The 20,110-nt window shown below is 36.0% G+C and overlaps 1 protein-coding gene across 1 annotated transcript; it reads right to left on the reverse strand.

The window, feature by feature from the left end:
- Nucleotides 1-1,597: 1,597 nt before the first annotated feature.
- LOC120635809 (zinc finger protein 813-like) lies at nucleotides 1,598-19,832 on the reverse strand. The gene is made up of 8 exons (XM_039906971.1): nucleotides 19,312-19,832; nucleotides 17,779-17,888; nucleotides 14,596-15,466; nucleotides 12,697-12,902; nucleotides 9,263-9,388; nucleotides 3,408-3,602; nucleotides 2,519-2,732; nucleotides 1,598-1,692 (listed from the first exon to the last, which is right to left on the reverse strand). The coding sequence occupies exons 1-8, from the start codon at nucleotides 19,402-19,404 to the stop codon at nucleotides 1,612-1,614; spliced, it is 1,896 nt and encodes a 631-aa protein (XP_039762905.1). The 5' UTR covers nucleotides 19,405-19,832; the 3' UTR covers nucleotides 1,598-1,611.
- Nucleotides 19,833-20,110: the final 278 nt, after the last annotated feature.

Genomic DNA, 20,110 nt, shown 5'->3' on the forward strand with positions numbered 1-20,110 from the left:
GGCGTTGAACAAAATGATTGTGCAAGCTATCGACGGTTACAGTTTAGTTTCGTTCGCCGCCTTACAGTGCTTCAATTTATTGCAAAATTAAATAAAGTTAATATTTAAATAAATCGATTTGTTTTTATTACATAAATTTTAAATGTATACAAATGTATAACAGAATTAAGAAAATGCAGAAACCGTGTACACTTCTAATATTGAAGCATCCAAAACCATTCCACTTTAGAAGTGTTTCTTGAAAAGGCAGTAGTAGTAACTTCACTTTTTTTAGCAGTTGAAAATGGGAAAAGTTTGTGAGCTAGCAACATTACGCGTGTGTGACGTGCGCTGGGCGTTTTCACTGTTTTTGGACGGACTGCACTCAGTGGCGTGCACTGGGTTTCTTACCAGGGTATGCATACAGCAGGAAAATTGCATAAAACGGTGAAAATCCTTCTCGTATACGAGTTATGTATACATTTTATAGTAGGCAGTGCTTTTGAGCATGTATGAAGTGCACGCCACTGACTTTACTGCATGCAATAATGGTTGAATGAGGGTTCTGTATGTTCTTCATTCTGTGCCAAACAACCGCCGAAGCCGAAATTAGTATATGCCGTATCTGACTTATAGTGACTGTGGCGTCATCTGGTAGGAAAAAAATCACTATCGTTAGATTAATTACCCCATCAGCATATTTCCTACTTTCTAAGCCCCCCCCCCACCATAAAATCCCCCATTTATGCCCCTTTTGCTATGAAAATAAAAATATATTATATTTAAATTAACCTAACTTGACTATGAAAAAAAAAATCAAGTCAATAGTTACAGATCTTTTTTTATTTGATGACATTGTTAAAGTTATATAAATATCAATATATTATACACACAGACAAAATACAAAACATTTTTTTTTTTATTTTTAAATAAATAAACTACGACAATACACCATCACCATCTAGCCCCAAAGTAAGCGTAGCTTGTGTTATGGGTACTAAGATGACTGATGAATATTACACATATATACTTTATACAGATGAACACCCGGACACTGAAAAACATTCATGTTCATCACACAAACATTATCCAGTTGTGGGAATCGAACCCACGGCCTTGGACTCAGAAAGCAGTGACGCTGCAAACTGCGCTAATTGGCTATTTATTAGACTTATTAGACTTGACGATCTTTAATAAAGAACTAATTATTCTGACATCTGATATATATATATCTATTAACTCCAATTAGAATCCGAAGACATAAATCATAAAGGACGGCCGACTGGCGCAGTGGGCAGCGACCCTGGTTTCTGAGTCCAAGGCCGTGGGTTCGATTCCCACAAATGAAAAATGTTTGTGTGGTGAACATAAGTGTTTTTCAGTGTCTGGGTGTTTATCTGTACATTATAAGTATTTATGTATATTATTCATAAAAATATTCATCAGTTATCTTAGTACCCATAACATAAGCTACGCTTACTTTGGGGCTAGATGGCGATGTGTGAATTGTTGTAGTATATTTATTTATTTATAAGGGTCAAACTGTTTCTTATCGCTACGCCCTGACAGAACCTCACGAGTACCTTAAGGGATGGATGCAAGTAAATAAATAAATAAATACAGTAAGTATTTTTAATCGTACATAGCTAAAAGCTGTTCTTCTTTCGACTTCTTGCATACTTCCCGAAGATGTCTATTCAGCTTGCTATTATCCTGGAAATAAATAAATTTAATATTAATAAAATAAATGAACGAACGTGCGAGTTAAAATGGTTTGGGGCAAACGGATCTGGGGATTATCAATCTGGGGCAATAAAATCTAAGTTCAATATAATATGGTGAAATTTGATTTGAGTATGTGTGTTCGACCTATCATTACTATAATCCCATATATCTGGGAATTATCAATCTGGGGCAATAAAATCTAAGGTAAATCCCTACTAATATTATAAAGGTCAATGTATGTTTGTTTGTTACGCTTTCACGCAAAAACTACTTAACCGATCCTCATGAAACACTGTACAAATATTTTTGGAAGTATTAGAAGTAATATAGGGTACTTTTGAACCCGACATTAAGCGCGGTTCCTTTGGGAAAGGGGATGAAAGTGTTTGACGATTTTACACCATAGCTCCGACTAATTATAACCGATTTAAATAATTAATTTTGTTCTATAGAGGTTATTATATGTGTTTAGTTTTGCCCATACTCTGTGTAGATCTGAATGTGGTTGGAGATAACTCCTCAGCGGACAGTAGCAAACCCCTCATTTAAGGCTCAGCGATACTGAATACTTAAATTTTTTTTAGAACTACAACTAAATGTAATGCCACATAAAAAAACAAAATCAAGCGCAGACGAAGTCGCGGGCAACAGCTAGTATATAATAAAACTTATACACAATATTACAGATGCATACTCATAAAAAGGAAAACGAAGTAAGGAATTATTATTTTATTTTATTCATTTATTTTCAATTTACGACTAGTTAGTAATGTTATAATTAGTAGAGATTGTAGCAAAATTTTAATGAATTCACCTTGAAATTGGTCCCGCACAAGTGACAAACCACAATTCTGGCCGGTTTCTGTGTAGTATGCGCGACTGCGTGTCGCACGAGCGACTTCCGGTTGCTGTAGCGAGCGGGGCAAAGCGAACATGTGAAGTCCTTGCGTGTTGAGTGGACACACTGGATGTGGGATGCGAGGGACTTCTGGTTGGGGCAAACGCGACTGCAAATGGGGCATTCGTATCTGGGGACAAAATTCATACAACGTGCAACGAAATTACGAAATACTGTTGAAGATTGCGTAAGTATATTTCATAACGAATCACCCTGTAAAAATATTAAATCCAAAGAAGCATATTTATTTTTCCCTACCAACGAATTATGACAACCCTATAAAAGATAAAAGACCGACACTCGCATAGTACCTACGCTACGCGACGCGTACCTTATGAAGAGACAGGAGTCACATGATTTTACTCTTGCATGTCATGTTAGGGCTGTATCCGATTTCTTTCAGCGAAAACAGTGGTTTACGCAAAAACTATAAGGTTTTCGGCTTTCACAGATAAGTCTCAGAGACAGTAAATAATGTACCTCTGAAGCCACCTAAGTATTATTTCGGTTTAATTTACACGTTGTATGAGTCGAGTCATATATTTCTTTATTCAAAAAGGCACATAGATATATAGGCTATGCTATAGGGAACTAGCCATACCAAAGGAAATTTTGAAATTATACATTCCTGAATCGCGCTTGCTGGGAATCAAACTCGGAACCTGCCACTTAAAAGACCGACTCACAAACAACTCACGAATAACTCACAAACTTAAAATACAAATAATAATATTCATAAACTTCAAATCAAGAGTGAAAATATATATATCCATATATATTTTTAAAAAAATACATTTCAACTCACGTCGTTGTAGAATGGTTGCTTGTGTTTCTCATATGGGCCAGTAAACTTTTTCTGGAGGCGTAGCCCGCCCCGCACGTGTCACAGTAGTGCGTCACACCGCCGGCGTCGTGGGTTTTCTTGTGCTGCGTCAATGTGTACGGACTGCTGTAGGTACCTGGACACTGGTCGCAGTGGAATTTGCGGTTTATGTGTTTTCTGGAACAAACAGACAAACATCCGATTTTTGAATATTGGATACAAGCAGGCGTTACTTTGGAAAAATCCATGATATATTATGAAAATTAAGCTTAATTCGCTATACGCCGCGAAAAGCAGGAGAATATATATATGGTGTAATTTATAATTTCTTCAATCTTTATACTCCACGCCGAACAGATATTCGGCAATGTACCCTCTACGTTCGTTTCGCACTTGATGCGATTGCTAAGACTGCAGTTATTCATTGTAAAGTCGTCATCTCCTGAGGATGCTCCGGTTTCAGAGCGAAACGTGCGTAGAGGGTACATCGCCGAAGATCTGTTCGGTGTGGAGTATACGGATTGAAGAAATTATAAGTCACACCATACAGATTCTCCTGATTATCGCGGAGTACAGCAAGTTCAGTTTAATTTTAATAATCAGACCTTTGTGTCAAAGTCAAAGTCGAAAATTTCTTTATTCAAATAAGCACATAGATGGCACTTTTAATGCGTACATTACATGTAAAATGTATACATACTATACAAAGCAGTGAGTAGTGATGGCGATAACTACATTCGTAAACCTAAAACTAAAGCTACGAGTGTTCCAAACGCCTTGCTCTAAGAAGAAGCCCACAACAAACTTAGCCGGGTGTTCTTTTTGTTATCACCATCTCACTGCTCACATTATCATTTGGAAGATATTTAAGAACCGGCAACCACATTTGACGGCCGATTGGCGCAGTGGGCAGCGACCCTGCTTTCCAAGTCCAAGGCCGTTGGTTCGATTCCCACAGCTGGAAAATGTTTGTGTGATGAGCATTAATGTTTTTCAGTGTCTGGGTGTTTATATGTATATTATAAGTATTTATAATAGTAATAATAATATTTATTTATTTGCCAAATTGTGGGCACATTTCATTAAACAGACCCTTCACAATCGACTGTCACAGACAGTGTAAAAATGTTTATAAAAATAAAAAAATAAAAATATAAATTACATTACCATTTAAAGAATAAAAATACAATAATCAGAAATAAGTAATAATGTCATTTTAAATTAATTAGGCAAATAATACAATTACAAATGTTATAAAAGCTAACTAAGTAGGTATATTGCTGTCACTAAGTTATTCTTTTACACTATAATAGATTTTTTTTGTAGAGAGTATCAAAAAATTGCTCGCTTTTTATTATTTGTGCATGTTATTCATAAAAATATTCATCAGTCATCTTAGATAGATAAGATAGATAAATTCTTTATTGCACACAATTTATAATATAAATTGAAAACATAAATACCGGATGTTTGGTGCATCGTGTGCCAAATCGAATCTGATGATTGGAGGGGTCTTTGGCTATCTCTTCAGCCCTCGTAAAAAAATCTTGCTCAAACGGTTTTTTTTATACTGATTTTAAATTGTTTTTTTAAAAATTGTAAAAATTCTACATTTAAATTTTAATAAAAAATAAAGTTGTTAAGTATTAATTAATTTTCTTTTTAATCTTTAATTTGTAACGTTTTACGCTTCTTTTGAAACTAGAATTACACGCCAGCAACATCTAGTTTTTGTTTTACAGCCCCGCAAAGTTTTTTTTACGTAAAAAAATAAGCTTGAACGTCAACTTTCGGTTTTAATAAAAAAAAAACTAAAAGTGATCATGTTCTTCCAATTTTTTTAAAACATCTCTGGACTGTCCCCTTTCTAATGGTGTGCAATATGCCATGAAAAGTAATTAGTAACATCACTAATTTTCAAATTTTCTAAACTTAGTCACAATTTTCTAATATTCAACAGATGAAAGAAAAACAAGTTTTTGCGTAAATAAAACTCACAAGCAGGTAAAATTTTTAAATTTCGTAGGTTTTACTTGAAATAAAAATAATACATTGCATTTGAAACATTTATTTCATAATTTTTACAAATTCTGCTCAAATTGTTCACCCCTGTTTCGAATGCAGGCCCGACATCTTTGACGTATTGTTACAGTTGTAGTCCGAAGCCGTATTTCGTTCTTAATTGTACCGAAGGCCGCTTCTATGCGTTGTATTAGTACCTCCCTCGTTGGGACTTCTGTGGCGTATACTAGCTCTTTGGCACGTCCCCAGACATAAAAATCTAACGGAGTTAAGTCTGGGGAACGTGGAGGCCATGCAATAGGCCCATCGCGCCCAATCCACGAATTGGGGAACACATTATCGAGGTATTCCCTCACAGTTAAACGCCAATGCGCGGGACAGCCGTCATTTTGAAATACTATGGGCACATCTTCATTAAACACGGGCACCTCGGCCAATAATTCCGGCAGATCATTTTGCAGGAACTCTAAATAATTATCGCCATTTAAGTTATCAGGCAGGTAGTGCGGTCCAATTACCTGATTCCCAATCACTCCTGCCCAAACGTTCACACTAAACCGTCTTTGAAAAGATTGCTGTCTTTTGGCATGTGGGTTTTGCCGTTTCGGTGCCCAATGGTGTAAATTGTGCAAGTTAAGAATCCCTTCTCTGGTAAATTTGGATTCGTCAGTCCACAGTATTCTTTTTAAAAAATCAGGATTATCCACATCTGTGTGTAACAAAAACCGACAAAAGTGCATTCGTCTGTCAAAGTCGCCACCCTCAAGACCTGCAACAACCAAAAATCTTTTTAATTCCCCTTGAGCAGTAATTAATTGCACTAGAAGATTATGGATACCTGCTAAACAAAGGCAACGTCAAACAAAGGTTTTAAATTACGTACCTTGAACCGGAGTCTCGTGGAATGGATATTTTTCGTTTTGTCGAAGGACTTTCCACACTTTCCATATTGAAATATCAAGTTGTGCCGCCACATATCTAATGCTTCTTGTGTCGTCTTCCTCAAAAAGTGCCAGTATTCTCTCGTCCACTTCAACATTATGTCGCACAACATGTCCCCTTGGTTCATGAAAATTGACACTCCCAGTCTCGCGTAAACGTCGGTATGTGTCTTGGAAGACTCTGCGGCCAGGTAATCGTCGACCAGGAAAGCGTTCCTGGTAAAGTCGTTGCGCTGCACGAGCGACACCACGGGCTGCACCATAAACCATTATGATGTCCGCATATTCCTCGTTAGAGTATGTCGTCATTGCAACAACAAAAAAGTCAACAAAGTTTAACAATAACACCAAAAGTAAATAAAACGTAACAAAAAACAACAAAACTTAACGAAAACTAAATAAAAGAATCGTGGAGTACAGTAAGCTAGCACACACGTTAGGCAGCAGAGGCAGTGATGTCTCGACTAAAAAATAAGATGGCCGCCGTGTCGACGCGACGCGGGGCCCGTTCGCGATTGGTTCAAACAGGTTTGCACTATGCAAGAAAGGAATAGAAGATAGATTTCGCTTCACTAGAGTGAAAAAACTATTTTTGCCTGTTTAAACGAACAACGGGCGTATAACTTTATGAAAGAGACAGAAAATGTCATCTGCCTTGTGAATTGTGAGTGTTATTTACGCAAACCCTTGTTTTTCTTTCACCTGTTGAATATTAGAAAATTGCGACCAAGTTTAGAAAATTTGAAAATTAGTGATGTTACTAATTACTTTTCATGGCATATTGCACACCATTAGAAAGGGGACAGTCCAGAGATGTTTTAAAAAAATTGGAAGAACATGATCACTTTTAGTTTTTTTTTTATTAAAACCGAAAGTTGACGTTCAAGCTTATTTTTTTACGTAAAAAAAACTTTGCGGGGCTGTAAAACAAAAACTAGATGTTGCTGGCGTGTAATTCTAGTTTCAAAAGAAGCGTAAAACGTTACAAATTAAAGATTAAAAAGAAAATTAATTAATACTTAACAACTTTATTTTTTATTAAAATTTAAATGTAGAATTTTTACAATTTTTAAAAAAACAATTTAAAATCAGTATAAAAAAAACCGTTTGAGCAAGATTTTTTTACGAGGGCTGAAGAGATAGCCAAAGACCCCTCCAATCATCAGATTCGATTTGGCACACGATGCACCAAACATCCTGTATAAGAAGAATAAAAATGCGCAAAGGCGGTCTTATCGCTTTAAGCGATCTCCTCCAGACAACCCTTAATGAAAGAAGAAAAGGAATATGGAGACGGGATAGTGCAATTTTAAAAATACATAACATAAACTACATCTACTATATATAACAATAATACATAAACAGCTAATACAAATACAAATAATACAGAAATAAATGTATATATATATAAATACTAGCTGTTGCCCGCGACTTCGTCTGCGTTTGATTTTGTATTTTTAAAGCATTCAGTATCGCTAGGCCTTAAATTAGTATAGTAGTATTATATATATATAACATGTGACTGTCAATTAATTATAGAAAAATAATTTGCAATAAAATAAAATTGCGACTATAATTAAAAATCTAAACTATTCTATCTCTTAAGTAGGAACAGACTGCTCACGGTGTGCCAATTTAATTTAAAATCGGTTAAGTAGTTTAGGAGTCCATCGCGGACAAACATCGTGACAAGAGATTTATATATATTAAGATACACAAATACATACAGAGCAAATATATTAGTTTATGACTCCGTAGATAAATAATATTCTTTTAAACGACTTTTGAAGATGCTTAATGATTAAGACTGTCTTATGTCTCTTGGAAATCCATTCCAGAGTATAACCACCTTGACTGTAAAAGAATTTCCATACGCATGCGAGTGACTGGCACGAACATGTCTGTCATCCTTAGCCCTCAAATAGCACTGAACAAATTCCCATAACTTCTTAATACCCATAACACAAGCTACGCTTACTTTGGGGCTAGAAGTAAACCTCACTTTATATAAAAGAAATGTGTATTGTATGGCAATAACAATTTATAACAAATTACCAAATACTTTAATTGACATACCTCTGCCTAAATTTAAGATTAAAATTATTGAATGGCTTATGCTTCATCAATTTTATTCAGCAGACGAATATCTAAAATCAAAGGCTTTAATTATTGTATTTCTAGGTTTATATTTTGGTTTACTTTACATTGTTTAATTTTAAGTTGACATTGTAATTTAATTTCATAATTTTTGATACCTTAATATTCTGACATTTTGTATAAATTGGAAAAATAATTTTATAATTAAGGTGTTATTATAATTTTCATGCCATAGAATGGCAGATTGTAGCACGTAACTTGTTATGTTTTAGTATAAGATCAAATTTGTTAACCTGCAATCACGCAAATAAAGATTTGAATTTGAATTTGAATTTGATGGCGATGTGTGTATCGTCGTAGTATATTTATTTATTTTTTTATGTCCAGCAGTGGACGTCTATAGGTTGATATGATGCGAGACCACGTCCTGCAGACCGGAATACAGCAATGGCTCTTGGCATTACTCCGGACGAGCTCGCGTCAATCCCAAGGACCTTGGGATCCGGCATCTATACATTGATTGTTTGTACATATTATATTTGTATATATAGGTTTATGCATGTTTATTTGCAACACAGTACAGTTAAATGCACCACCTACCTCTCTTCTTGAGCTGTTTTTAACGCATTTGGATGCCTGGAAGAGATCGCTATGTAGCGATAAGGCCGCCAAATTGTATACCTTTTGTTAAATTTTTACTTTTTAATTTGTTATGTTTATGTGGTGTACAATAAAAGTGTATTCATTCATTCATTCATTCATTGACGATATACTCACATCATATGCGTTCTCAAGGCACCTTGACGCGTGTAGCTGTCCCCGCAAACGTTACACGCGTATCTTCGGCCGCTGCTTTTGTTTGCGTGCACCCTCTTCAAATGCTGCTGGAGACCGTTTGCGTCTCTGGACACAATGACGTTTCACTTTTATTAGTGTTTTTACCTACACTTGGGAGGAATTATCAATTGTTTCAAACGTGTCTCATTGTAATATGGACCTTTGAAAAAGTAGATCGAAACTGCAACGTAGATGACGCTACAGTCGCTATAAGACTGATGTGAAAGGCATATACTAATTCGGCATTGATGGTAGAAGAGCCGTAGCTTAATTGGTGAAAGCGCTCAGGCCGCGATTGCCCGAGAGTCGCAGGTTCAAATCCTGTCGGTTGCGAATTTTTTATATGCATTTTAAATTTATAAAATTGGCTACATTGACGTTTCACTTTTAATACATTGGCTACAGTGACGTTTCACTTTTAATACATTTGGATACTGTGACGTTTCACTTTTAATACATTGGCTACAGTGACATTTCACTTTATATTCATTGGACACAATGACGTTTAACTTTTAAAACATTGGATGAAATGACGTTCCACTTTTACTAAATTGGAAATAGTGACGTTTCATATCTAATACATTGGATACAGTGACGTTTCACTTTATATTCATTGGACACAATGACGTTTAACTTTTGAATCATTGGATGCAATGACGTTTCACTTTAACTACGAGGAATAAAGTGACGTTTTACTACAAATACAATGAGCACCGTGATGTTTCACTTCAAATACATATAACTAAAACAATGACGTTTCACTTTTACTACATTGGAAATAGTGACGTTTCACATCAAATACATTGGATACAGTGACGTTTCACTTTAAATTCTCTGGACACAATAACGTTTCACTCCAAATATTTCGATTTCTTATTCAGCACAATACAACATTTGTGATACAATATTTTATATAAATTTATATAAGTAGGTATATACCTACTTTCATTTATGCACAACCAGTTTGGGCGCTGCCATTTTTAAAATTAAATAATTCAATGAATTTCCAAAACCATAGTATAGTAAGTAGGGGAAGCGATTTTATCGGGGATACTCAATATAAAAAAAATCGCTCTAGTATTTTTTTAATACTTTTATAGACATTGCGTATGGACTTTGCTTGTGCAGTGCTAATTTTGTATAAGGTGCATTTAATTTACTTTTAGTTTTTTCCGGAAAACGCCGTTCTTTTCTTTGTTATGATTTGTCCATTCAAAACTCGGGTACAATCGAATATATATATATATATATATTAATCAAACTGGACCTATCGTTTAGAAGTAATGGGTAAAGAAATTCAAGAAAAATGCCGCGGGCCGCGTATGTTTATCATATCAACCGATTACTGGTCCACCACAGGCTATTTGGCTAAACAAGTTAAATTACGAAGATACCGAAGAATTATTGAATTTGCAAATTTAGTGGATAAACACACACACACACACACACACGCAAGCACTTATTATTCAAACTTCCAATTGCATATATTTCAAGTAGGCATAGGATAAGCATTTTTTAAAGACGTCAAGTATGTTTCTAGAGACTCGCAACCACACAACCACACACACACTAATGCACACACACCCCCACTCACACACACACACACACATACACACACACACACACACACACACACACACACACACACACACTATTATTAGCATGTTAGATTATAGGTACTTTGTTTTTCTATGTTAAGATAGATAAATGTAAACGGAGAAGAGCGGGGACCCTGAGACACAGGTTTTAATTTAAAACTTACTTCAGGATTCCCAACACTATTGTAAAATGACTAATATTTTAACAATAAATTTCATTTCATTTCATTTCACTACAGGGCACGGGTCACAATGAGAACTGATGATTGGTGGACTTAACACACCTTTGAGAACATTATGTAGAACTCTCAGGCATGCAGGTTTCCCCACGATGATTTGCCTTCGGGCAACTGATATTTTAATTGTTTATAATGTGTTTTTTTTTCATTTTTAACACACATGACAAAACATAAAAATAAGAACAACAACCAATAAACATAAAACTAGCCATATTAAATAAATTACCAGAAACATTAATAGAACCAGAAACTAAAAAGCAAAAAATACTTGTTTCTACCGGCGCGGCGATCTAATTAAATTTTAGAACACAAACGCTACTATTGTGACCTAAATATGATAGTTAGATATATTCCCATATAAGAATATACATATTTTTTATGTATCACCAATACTTTTCTCAGCGCACGCCAAATAATGAACTATGTAGGCGAAAATTTGCTACTTTGGGTTACATTGTTGTTGATTTTGACGTGACAACGTCTTATAAATTGGTTTGCCGGGTGACACTTCAAGAAACTGCGTTACGCTCCGCTCACGTTATGCGCTCACAATGAGAGCGAGTGAAAGGCACGCGTCCCTTTGTAGTAAACGCTGTTTCATTGTACGCAAATGTATTGCAAGTTATTGTATGTATATTTGTATATAAATACGTATGTATGTGTAAAGGTAAAAATAAAATTTTGTTAATATGAAATTCAGTGCGAGATTCTTTGTATAAATTAATGTTTTAAATATAATTCTTTGTATAAATAAATGTTTTAAATTGTTACTATTATTTCATCCTTCTTCCTACTATACGAATGAATATTCACATTAAAATTATTTTACCACTCAAAGTGTTGTCACGTAAAACTTTCGCCCGTATACCGACTTTACAGGCAACCAATTTTTTTAATAACAGCTTGACCGATTTCAATGAAATTTACATGGTACCACCTGGAAAGTATGCCCTTTAAAACAAAAAAAGACTTTTTCAAATCGGTTCAGGCGTCTTCGAGTAATCGGGTAACATACAAAAAAAAAAAAGATTCCGACGAATTGAGAGCCTTTTTTAAGTCGGTTAAAACGCACGAGAGGTGCGTTCTGGAATTCGAACTTGGCCCCCCGAAAGTGAAGTCGAGGTCCCATCCACTGGGCTACCACCGCTTCCCGAGTATAACATAGTTTGGAAATAAAACTGGACCCGGTAGGTGGCACTGCTTCTAGGTTTTTATAAGATATTAAAACCGGTAATAACCGATTTGGTGCAGACGAAGTTGCGCGGGTCAGCTAGTTATATTATAAACGTAACATTATGTATTGTGTTGAATAAATTGAAATTGAAATCATCACGTGCACTTCATACATGCACAAAAGCACTGCATACCCTTAAATTCATATATAACTCGTATAATAGGAGGATTTTTGCCGTTTTATGCAATTTTCCTGCTGTATGCATACCCTGGTAAGAAACCCAGTGAACGCCACTGGGTTTCTTACCAGGGTATGCATATGCAGTGGGCCGGCAATGGGTTATTGACGATGTTATGAGCTTACTTGAGCAAGTTCCCGCACAAATGGCAAGCGACGCTCTGCGGCTCTCTTGGCTGCTGACATGCGTGGCGTCTCTTGACCCGCGGCCTCAGGCACTCACCACACTTGCGACACAAGTATCGCTCGGTGTGACTAGCCGCGTGGATCCTCAGCAAGGCGGGTGTCGCGAAACGTAACGTGCATGTAACACATTGATATTCACCGTTGGACTAGAAAAAAAAAAAAAAATCCGACACAAGTGATAAGTTACTTTGGCGCGTTAGACATGACATATGAATTGTATTTTATTCATCATTCGTCATCATTTCAACCAATGGACGTCCACTGCTGGACATAGGTCTTCTGTAGGGAGTTCCACAATAAACGGTCCTGGTCCGCTTGCCTCCAGCGGCTCCCAGCGACTCGCCTGATGTCCACCGCGTTGGGGGCTGACCTACGCTGCGTTTACCGGTGCGGGGTCGCCATTCCAGCACCTTAAGACCCCAACGTCTATCGGTTCTCCGAGCTATGTGCTCCGCCCATTGCCACTTCAGCTTCGCGACTCGCTGAGCTATGTCGGTAACTCTAGTTCTCCTACGGATCTCCTCATTTCTGATTTGATCGCGTAGAGATACTCCTAGCATAGCTCTCTCCATCGCCCGCTTAGTGACTCTGAGTCTCATGAGCCTTCTTATGAGGCCCATAGTTACCGATACGTAATTTCATGGTTAAATTTTTATGAATTATTAGAAACTTTAAATTACATTTAATATTCTTTTAAGAATCAACGTTAACAATTTCGACAACTCTTGTATCTAAATGTCTATCGTTAAAATGATTACAATCTAAAATCATCCCAGCATGAAATTCAAAATTCATTTATTTCAAGTAGTCCTAATATAGGCACTTTTGAAACGTCAAGTCTGTCTGTTTGTAGTGACTCTACCACCGGTTCGGAAGGCAGATTCTACCGAGAAGAAGCCGGCAAGAAACTCAGCAGTTGCCCTTTTCTAACATCAACAATTAACATTTTACATTTTAACATTCATTTTTCTATATTGTGGGAGTTGAAAGCGGAGCTGGATGCTTCCAAGCAACCTTGTTATTAAGAAATTCATCAATTGTATAGTAACCTCACTGTAATAAATGTGTTTTAACATATTCTTTAAACTTATGCATTGGTAGGTCCAAAATTACGTTAGGAATCATATTATAAAAGCGTATACTCAATCCCACAAATGACTTCTGCACCTTTCGCAGACGATATGCAGATGTCACTAATTTATGACCATTTCTTGTAAGTCAGTCGACTTACAAGAAATGGTCATAAATTTTCGAGTTCGAGTCGAGTCGTTCATCTTAGGAACTGCGGTGGTTTCGAAGACGTTTTAGATCTTATTTAGTTTTACATAGTTCATTTTAGGTTATATTTATAAAACAAATGTGAAAGGAGTATAGATTGAATGTTCTTTATTAAATATTGTAAACTTTAATAAATTATATATTAATATATATTAATGTACACATATTCTGTTAAGTGCTAGAAGTAATATAGGATACTTTTTATCCCGACATTAAGCTCGGTTCCTTTGCGAGAGGGGATGAAAGTGTTTGACGATTTTACACCATAAATCAAACAAACTTTTAACGAATTAATTAATTTTTATTGTACTATAGGGGTTATAATATGTGTTTAATTTGGCCCAAACTGTGGTTGGAGACAGAGGACAGAACTCCTCAGCGGACAGCAGAAAACCCCTCATTTAAGGCTGAGCGATACTGAATACTTTAATTTTTTTTAGATCTACAACTAAATTTAATGCCACGTCAAAAAACTAAATCAAACGCAGACGAAGTCGCGGGCAACAGCTAGTATATGTATATTTCTACGACAATATTTTATTGTTTATGATGCAAACTTACTTCTTCATGTCTCATCATATGAGCTTGATACGTATCTTTGAAAAGGAAACTCAGTGCACAATTGTAACACTTAAATTCAGCTTCTATATAACTCTTCTTCTTTCTATTCGCTTCTAACTCAATCTTCTGCTTGTCTAGATTCAAAATTATCCTCTTGAAACCTCGATCCGACTTCTTCTTGCTCTTCTTTACAACCTTGCTATCGTCTGCGGTTTCTTCCATTTTTGATTCAGCATTAAACACTATTTCTTTTTCAAAATTGTCATTTTTATTTGCTCCTGAATAGTTCTCGTTATCGATTTCAATTTTAACATCGTACAAGTTTGTATGATCATCATTTACCGGTGATACACCGGTAAATGATGTTCCTGTTATTCTATTGTCCTGATTATTTAAATCATTCATTTTATCATAATTTCCTATATTATAATCTATAGATTGACCATTTAAATCTGCGTTTAAAACCGTATCAATATCTGTTAGTTTTATAACTTCATCATCATTTCTATTATCATTTTTTACGTCACAATGTAACTCATCTATTGCATTATGTTCTTTAATATTATCGTAGAAATTGTCACATCCTGATATCACTATTTTATCACTGTTTATATTTTGTCTGTCACTATTTATGTATTCAATGTCATTATTTATTATATTATGATTGTATACGATTTCGTTATGATGATTTAAATTTTCATTATCACTGTCATTGGCATATCGAGTGTCGACAGAATCATTGGAGTCATCGCTGTGATTGAATTGGTAGCTTTTGTTGCTATGTATTTGATTGTATTCATAGCATTTCTCTGGACATAGGATGTGGATTTCGAGGTCGCTTTTTTGTAACTTTATCGGATAATATTTTTTGCTAAAACACAAATTCAGTTTAGTTTCAAATAAGTCTGTAATATCTTAAATTCTGTAATAAGTCTGTATTATCTTAAAGTTTGTAATATCTTAAATATTGTGTAACGGGTGTATGGATCGCGGTCCCTGTTTCCCAAAATCCCAACGCTGGGCTCGGTTGGTAGTAGTAGGACATAGAATTCTGCTGCCCATGTTAAATATTATACTCATTGGATAGAAGCAGGCGTTTCTATCGGAATTCCATGAGATATTATGAAAATTAAGCTTAATTTGCTATACTCCGCGAAAAGCAGGAGAAACCGTGTGGTGTAATTTAAAATTCCTTCAATCCTTATACTCCACACCAAACAGATCCTCTGCAATGCATCCTCTATGCACGTTTTGCTCCGAAACCGGAGCATCCTCAGATGTTGACTTTAAAATGAATAAATGTTAAGTGAAGTGTCTTAACAATTATTCTTATAATGTAAATTATGCTTAATTTTCATAATTATCTTGAGCAATAAAGACGACAGTGATTAACTCTTACTCATATTTAAGTATTTACCGAATGTTATAGTATATATTAGTTTATCATCATCACATCAACCGATAGACGTCCACTGCTGGACATAGGTCTTTTGTAGGGAGTTCCAAGTTCCACGGTTCTGAGCCGCTTGGATCCAGCGGCTACCTGCGACGCGCTTAATGTCGTCTGTCCACCTCGTTGGGGGCCGACCAACGCTGCGCTTACCAGTTCGGGGCTGCCATTCCAGCACCTTGGGACCCCAACGTCCATCCTTTCTCCGAACTATGTGCCCGGTTATGTATAGGTTATGTATATGCCCATAGTTAACGACCATGTTTCAAAGCCATAGGTCATCACTGGCAACACGCACTGTTCGAAGACTTTCGTCTTCAGGCACTGAGGGATTTTTGACGAAAAGATGGCACGAAGTTTCCCGAACGCTGCCCATCCGAGTTGGATTCGGCGGTTCACCTTCATCTCGAAATTGGACCTACCTAACTGGATCGTGTGTCCTAGGTATACGTATTCGTCAACAATTTCGAGTGCAGTGTTCTAAACGATTACTGGTTGAAGCGGAACATGAGCATTAGACATAATCTTCGTCTTGCTCATGTTCATTCGTAGGCCAACCTGTTGAGAAGCTCTGCTGAGGCCATTGAGCATCGTATTTAGGTCTCCCAGAGTCTCTGCCATTGTGACTACATCGTCGGCAAACCGAAGTTGAGTGATGTACTCGCCGTTAATGTTGATGCCAAGTCCGTTCCAATCCAGAAGCTTAAAGACGTCCTCCAACGCAGCGGTAAATAGTATCGGGGAGATAACATCTCCCTGTCGCACACCTCGCTGCAATTGGATTGGTCTCGTAGTCTGATCCAGTATACGAACTGAGTGTCGCCACATAGTGGCGTTTTTGTACAAACACTGCAACACTTGGATATACCGGTAGTCAATTCGGCATCTCTGCAGTGACCTAAACACAGCCCAAGTTTTCACCGAATCAAAGGCTTTTTCATAGTCCACAAACGCTAAGCAAAGTGGCCGATTATACTCTTCAGTCTTCTGTATAACCTGCCGCAGCGTATGAATGTGGTCTATGGTACTAAAGCCCTTACGGAAACCGGCTTGTTCGGGAGGCTGAAAGTCATCAAACCTACGAGCGAGACGATTCGAATGACTCTCGAAAACAGCTTGTAGATATGACTCAGCAGCGAGATGGGTCTGTAATTCTTCAACAAGGTATTATCACCTTTTTTGAAGAACAAAACCACCACACTCCTGTGCCATACCTCTGGCGATGTGCCTTGGTGAATAACGGAATCAAACAATCGCTGAAGGACTTTCAGTATCGGTTTTCCACCTGCCTTCAGGAGTTCTGCCGTTATTCCCTCAACATCCGGCGCCTTGCCATTCTTAAGCTGCTTGAGAACCACACTAATCTCGTATAGGCTGACGTCCGGGATATCTTCGGTATAGTGTCGAGTTAATTTGGCTCTAGGATCCTTAGCCAAATCTTCAACAGGCGTCTGTACTGTGGTGTACAACTGTCCATAAAAGTTCTCAACCTCACCCAAGATCTCAGGTTTGGAAGAGACAAGACTACCATTATTGGTCTAATCTAATTTTTCTAATCCTAAGGTTGCCTGGAAGCGATAAGGCCGCCTTTTATAAACTACTTTTTAAGTTTCTTCTTTGCGTGACCATTGTTTTTTTTTCCACCATTTGTGGTGTACAAATAAAATGTATAAATAAAAAATTAAATAAATAAATAATTATTCTATTCATAAAGCTGTGAAAAATAAAATTACCTTAGTAGGCCAGGATATTGCGAGGTCTTCTGCAGACATATATATTTAAAAAGTGCGAGCTTATTCAATACATGACAGCATAAGTAGCATAACTGGCAATCTTGAATCAACTGGAAAAAAAATAATATTATCTATACTTCAAATTCAAAAAATTCTACAAATTTTGTATAATTGTTGTAGACTACCCGTTGTCACGGTTCTTCGTTTAATGCAGTTCTATATTTCAAATTCGAAAACAACTACAAATGTTGTACAATTGTTGTAGACTACCCGTTGCCACGGTTTTTTTGCTTTGTGCAGTTCTATATTTCAAATTCGAAAATAACAACAAATTTTGTACAATTGTTGTAGACTATCCGCTGCCACAGCTCTTCGCTTTATACAGTTCTATATTTCAAATTTGAAATTAACTACAAATTTTGTATAATTGTTGTAGACTACCCGTTGCCACGGTTCTTCGCTTTGTGTAGTTCTATATTTCAAATTCGAAAATAACTACAAATATTGTACAATTGTCGTACCACATCAAGGTTCCTTCACCTAATTTATACAGTTCTTTACAAAACCTGTGGGAAAAGTGCATTTTCTATTTCATTGAAGAAAGTACGATAAAGATTGTCGGGATGACAGTTTTCAAAAACGAGAGCAGGAATTTTGGCCGATATTTCAGCTTTAAATCGCGTCAGTTTACTCTGAGTTGTCGGCCTGCACTTAGCAATATGTTTATTTCTATTTTTACCAAAAACAGTTATTTGTTGACCACAATGATCTGACCATAAATTGTTTAATATTGATTTACCTAAGATATCACAGTTGAAAAATATATTATCTAAACACAATGCTGAAGTTGCTGTGATTCTAGTAGGTTCATTGAAAGTATTATTAAAATTAAAGCATTTAAATAGGTTTAGCAACCTTGTTGTATTTGTATTATGTAATAAAATATAAACATTGAAATCCCCTCATACTACTATATTTTAAGTAGATATACACAATCGCTTAAGCACATCTTCCATTACATCCTCAAATTGATTGAAATCACCTGAGGGAGGATGGTATACACACACTATTATAAAACACTCCAGCTCCACACAAGACAGTTCAACTATACATTCCACAGAAAATACTAACTATGTATTTTCGTTCTTTTTATGTTATATGAGTTAATAATATAACATATAATATATAACGTATAATTTTCTGAGATAACCTAGCCTATGTTACTCTCCACGTTTTCAACAGACCCTATGCCAAAAAATTATTAAAGATTGGTTGCTTAGATAGAGCGTAAAGGAGCTGGGCGGCCTGCTAAGCTTCTGGAGTGAGCTGGGCTGGCTAGAGTGACCAGTGGCACTACGTACAAAGGAAGGTTCCGGCCGGCCAGGTAGGGAGACAAGACCAGGGAAAGAAGAAGGGCGTAAAGGAAAGACAAACAAACAAATCAAAACACTATCGAAATTATCGATAGAGCTACGTAGGTTTTTCAGCGGACAGTGAGACCAAATTTTCTGGTATGAATGAGTAATTACTTACATTTTTACCAACAACATCTCTGTATTTCACCCTGGTTTGCTCATCTATATCCACAGTTACTGTATCGTCGCATATAAAGCAAGTATCTGCCATCTTTTAGTGTTTAGTTTTTATCTTAGTCTTAATTTTTCTTCTGACCAAGATACATGGTGCCTGCAAAGCAACTTTTGCTATTGACTTCATTCTTTTTTTGTTTTCAGCTTACAGAAAAAACAAAAATGTTGAAGTGGAGATTGGTAAAGCATAGGTCTGGCATTCACATTCGATCGACAACTTTCCGTTTTACAGTTTTTCATTTCTCTTATTTTAATTTTCAACAAAAAAAATTAAAAAATTACAGTTTATTATTCTGATAATTAAGGATCCCATTTTTTAATATAGTTTACCACTCTTTTCAATACAATTCTTGGTATGTTCTGTAATCGGCTTCCCTGTGGTGGTTCTATATCGTTCTAGATGCAAACATGTATTCTGTTATGTGGTAAAATAAATGTTTTGAACTTAATAATTTTATCACCTGTCATACTGTGACAGTCATATGATAATTACCATAAATAACAAACGAATGTTATGTTCGAAATTCAATTCAATTATTGGTTTAAAATATTTATTTTAGATAGGATTTTATTTATAGAATTGATTAAATGCTTCGCAAAGTATAACACATAATTACACAAAGAATTACAAATTTTGTGAAAATTTTATTTGTGAGCACAGGTTATAAATATTTGCTATGCTAACGGTGTCTATGATTTATTCACTAGGGAGGCCAAGAGAGGCGGTTTTTAGTCGATAATAA

This window comes from Pararge aegeria, chromosome 27 (genome assembly GCF_905163445.1).
Source record: "Pararge aegeria chromosome 27, ilParAegt1.1, whole genome shotgun sequence".
Lineage (NCBI taxonomy): Eukaryota > Metazoa > Arthropoda > Insecta > Lepidoptera > Nymphalidae > Pararge > Pararge aegeria.

Bases quoted from the DNA above. Each gene is read 5' to 3' on its own strand.
- LOC120635809 (XM_039906971.1), bottom strand. From the start codon at position 19,404: ATGGCAGATACTTGCTTTATATGCGACGATACAGTAACTGTGGATATA. The intron at 15,467-17,778 runs GTAATTTTATTT...TTTGTGTTTTAG, and splicing joins CAATATCCTGGCCTACTAAG to CAAAAAATATTATCCGATAA. The intron at 9,389-12,696 runs GTAAGCTCATAA...CATTGTGTCCAG, and splicing joins TTGTGCGGGAACTTGCTCAA to AGACGCAAACGGTCTCCAGC.